Raw genomic sequence first — 4222 nt, 5'->3', positions numbered from 1 at the left:
ACCACACATTAGAAGGAAACTTTTTTTGCATAACGAAGTTGAAAGAAACTGCGCATGAGCACACCATACACAGCGACAAAATGAGTGCACATGCTTGTTATGTGTGAGAAATTTTTTGGCGCGTAAAGGAATGGGGTCGACTATTTCTATGGTAACACAATGACTGCATTTATAAAATTCCCATTGTTTGTTTGTTTTTATTTTTGAGAGATAAGCACAAACAAAAATTGATAAGGTTCCCGTTTTCAGGAAAATTTCTGTCAAACCTCGTCCCTCTCTAATTCAACACAAAAAAAACCCTGCGGTAATAGATGTAAATTTAGGGACAGAAGTAGAACATTCATAACAGTGTTACAAAGTTACCAGTTAACATGTCTGGATAAGTTTAAAACAGCTTACGATGAACGCTGCTTTCTTTTCATTCCTTTCAAAAGAGAAAACTGATTAATTTTTACACTTGGTTCAGATCAGTAACTGTGTGTTTTTTTCGTCTCCCAACGAAACTCATTTACGATGGAATCACTAAAAGCTCCTCGAACGCGCCAAATCCGCCGAGCACACGCACTCATTTTGCCGCTGTGTCTGCTGAACCTCTGATTTAGCTCCGAAGGCTAGTAGCAGGTCATATGTCGGGCTCTCTGCTTAGGAAAGGGAAGAGAGGCAGAATAATGATCTGTGAAATTATTTTCAGCAATACCAAAGGAAATACAAAGTCATGAATGCAATTTACGAAATATTTATTTCAGTACAGAGGCCTTGAAGTACATAATACTCAGTCAAGCAACGATTAATAAGTGACAGCAATGATTAATAACTGATAAAACATAGCACACAGCGTCAGGACTGACATTGGCAAAATCAATAAGTTATCTAATCTTACTTCTAGTTCATATCTTATAAAATGAGAATGTCCTTTTAGAGTACTTAGAAGAACTAAGGAATGAATATGAAAAGTAGTGGTAGCTGGGAAAGCTGATGCACCCTTCCTAACGAAACCAAGCAAAGGATGAGAAAGGGACGCACGACGATCCCGGCACTGTCCGAATATCATAACCCTTCATTGTACTAGTCCAAAGTCAGTTCATTCGATTAAGTGTCCTTTTGCAACAGATTATTGAACTCTACCGCGGTATTTTCCTTGTACTTTATAACCGCCTCCTCGATTTCTCTAATCATTCTCACTCTTGTCTCACCCGTAAATCGCTTTCCGTGTGTCAATCCCTTGAAAAGTAAGCTAGGAATAGCTCCACTTAGAAACACAGCAATCGTTGATGGCACTGCTGACATACTGCTCGCATCAGTCACCAGAAATACAGAGCAGAAAACCAAAAATAGAAATATCAAAATGACAGCCATATTGCTAAGCATGCGGTTTACTTCACCCCTAACTGGTGGAACTGCCTTATTTGAATTTGACGCTTCACTGCAAATGCTCCAAAATAGATCTTCTGGAATTGCACCGTGCTCGCGTTTTCCATCAAGAGTCTGCCACTTCTCCGAAATCATTTCTTTCACATCTCGGTAGTACATTTGCAGATTATAGTAGCATAGATAAATGTTTGTTAAAGCAGCGATAGAGAGTGCTAAGAATGGGCCCGCAATTGACGCATTTAACACTAGACCTAAAGTAACTAAGCCAAACATGCGAGTGATACATCGACAAGAAAGGCCCCCTACCAAACAGCCGTCTGTTAATATTGCCATTAGGAGTAGCTGAAAACCAACTAGAGAAATTTGAACACCGATGAACATCGGTGTGAGACAATAACGGTATTGGTTGAATACTTCAAGGCTCCATTTTTTTAACATTTGCCTAAGTTTCCTTAAACAGACAAGCATGAGACTAAACCAAGGTGAATAGCAGCAAATGAGAAAGACTAACCCTATTAACAATACACAAAAGCATACTCCTCCTAAAATGACACCAACAACTATGACTAAGACAACATCCCAGAATAACACCCACAGAGCAATGAAAGGAGTTTTAGCTCGTTTCCATGGCGGACCCATTTTCTCCATAGCGTAATGTGTAAAGAACTTTATAGATTTTGCTAGTGCTTTTTGGTGAAAGTTAATTAAACACGAAGCTAACTTGTAACTGTCTACTGCTAATTTTCTTAAGTGTCGGCGCATATCCTCTCCTACTGAAACCTTATTTTCTCTGCAAAAAGGGCGTTTAACTTGTCTAATGTCCTCTCCGCCAGTAATTAGGAAATCCTTAGGATTTGAGAGTAAAATCAAAATCAAAGGAGCGAGAGCCATCAGCCAGCTGAATAAGCCTTGAACATCGAAAACATATGAAAACAACGGTCCTACCAGAGATGCCTTTGGGTTTTTATGCACTGCCTCCATAAATTTACTTTCTACAATGTAGTTTAATCCTAATCTTAGATACACAAAAATTGGAATAACACAGTACCAGAGAAATGCAAATTTGGAATGAAATGAAAATAGCTCTGTACGTTCTTTAGTATAAGTTCTGAGAAAATATGAGAGGGTTATTGGATTTGGTTCGTCTAAATAAAGTAAACTTTGCACATGTTTGTTTGATGTATCTTCGTCTATTTGGGAATTAGCTTGCTGACTCTGGGTCAGAATAGCTAAAGTTACAAGAGGAACTGAATCCCCATTCTCTGCAGTAATATTTGCTGAAGCTTCATCGGTTGATCCGTACCTGCTTCTTTTTTGATTGCTCTGTCGATGATGGCTGTCTTCTGATTGTTGCTCGTTTTCGCGTCGCTCTTCTTTTTTACACTCCTCTTGAAGATTGAAAATGGAATCCGGAAGAAAAAGGAGAAACGCTGGACAATAAAGCATCATTAGCACAGTCAAAAGGTTGAGGGTACCATTAAAAGCTTTGAACCAACCGCTAACTTGAACCTCCAGCTCACATTGAATGTAAGCAGACTCCTCGGTTTCTTGTTCGCTCATCTCACAGCACCGGAATTTGACATTTCCATCAAAAAAGCTCCATAAAAAGTCTTTAACATAATCTTCAATGATTGCAACACAAACAACATTCCTATCTGGAGGTTGACCTGAGTTTAACTGTGTCATATTCAGAAGCGCTCTTCCAACTACCTTGTTTTGACATGATGAGTTGAAGTTCGCAAGGCATCCGCTTGGTTGATCTTCCAACAGCACATCCATACTTCTTGTTTGGTATTTAAGGAGGCCCAAAGATAAAATGTCGTAGTCGTAGGACATAGACAACATTGGCTCGCTGATCAAACTCGCCCAAACCCATCTATTTGGGAGAAACTCGTTTTCTGACTCTAATGGACGGTAGCTGTCGTTACGGAACTTCAAATCCAAGTAGACTATTCTGACACCCTTCTCGGAAGCCTTAAAGCGGAATTCGAACGCAGTTCCTTTTCCAACCGTTAAGACCTTGCACTGAGCCTCACTGCAGTTCTCCGGCTTGGCTTGACAAGAAGAGAGAAAGAAAAGAAACACAGAGAAAGGAGTGATAAACTCCACGGCCATGTTTCGGTTACAATCACACGCTAATCCAAGCTATCTGCTGTGCTGTTTGTTGGGGGACTTCGCTTCATTATTCCCTCTAATCAATCAAATCAATTATTCATTTTTTCGTCGAGATACTGTAAAGAGGACGGAAATCATAACAAAAATAAGTTTTATTCACGCAGAATTTAATATATAATACAATATTTCAACTGTATTTCAGAGTCGTAATCGCGTAGTGTCCAACTTTCATGAGTATAATCACTGCTTATATAAGGGCTTACATAAACATGTAGTAGACAAACTTCAGCAAAACGTTTTGACTTCATATCCTGCCAAAATGGAATCTTGCGAGTGAATCAATCGACTCCCATTTAATGTTTCGATAAACCGTCGAGAGCTTTCTTTCTGTTTCTGAGACGGCTCAATTTATCATCGCGTTATCTGGAGTTTATGTTCTTCCAATACGAAATTTTTCAAGTAAATCCCGCAGCCCTAAATAAATGTTGTTGATAAATTTGACACACCACGCCACACCAAGTAATTCCTTCGACACTTTCGATGCTATTCGCCAACTAAGACATAGTTTTTACCCCCATACACCATTTGCTTATAACATGACTTTGCTGTCGAAAAAACTTACCTCTTCCTTTCCTTCCTTGACGCGAATATCTTCGCGTTGTATTTGGAAACGGATTTGTAAGCGGTTCGAAACATAAAGGGGTAAGTTTTAAGAGGAACTGTGGTGCTGCGTCGG

General features: G+C 39.4%; 1 protein-coding gene across 1 annotated transcript in view; it reads right to left on the bottom strand.

Annotated features, from left to right (window-relative positions):
* Positions 1 to 833: 833 nt before the first annotated feature.
* Positions 834 to 4222, bottom strand: part of LOC131796076 (uncharacterized) — a 3509-nt gene continuing 120 nt past the window's right edge. The window contains exons 1-2 of the mRNA XM_059113723.2: positions 4109 to 4222; positions 834 to 3602 (exon numbers count right to left, since the gene is read on the bottom strand). The exon at positions 4109 to 4222 is cut by the window's right edge and continues 120 nt beyond it. Coding sequence (XP_058969706.2) covers positions 1090 to 3486 — 2397 coding nt within the window. The 5' untranslated portion in view covers positions 3487 to 3602; positions 4109 to 4222 and the 3' untranslated portion in view covers positions 834 to 1089. The remainder of the gene's footprint in view (positions 3603 to 4108) is intronic.

This window comes from Pocillopora verrucosa, chromosome 7, assembly GCF_036669915.1.
Source record: "Pocillopora verrucosa isolate sample1 chromosome 7, ASM3666991v2, whole genome shotgun sequence".
Taxonomy (NCBI): domain Eukaryota; kingdom Metazoa; phylum Cnidaria; class Anthozoa; order Scleractinia; family Pocilloporidae; genus Pocillopora; species Pocillopora verrucosa.
This window is presented reverse-complemented; position numbering and strand designations above follow the sequence as displayed.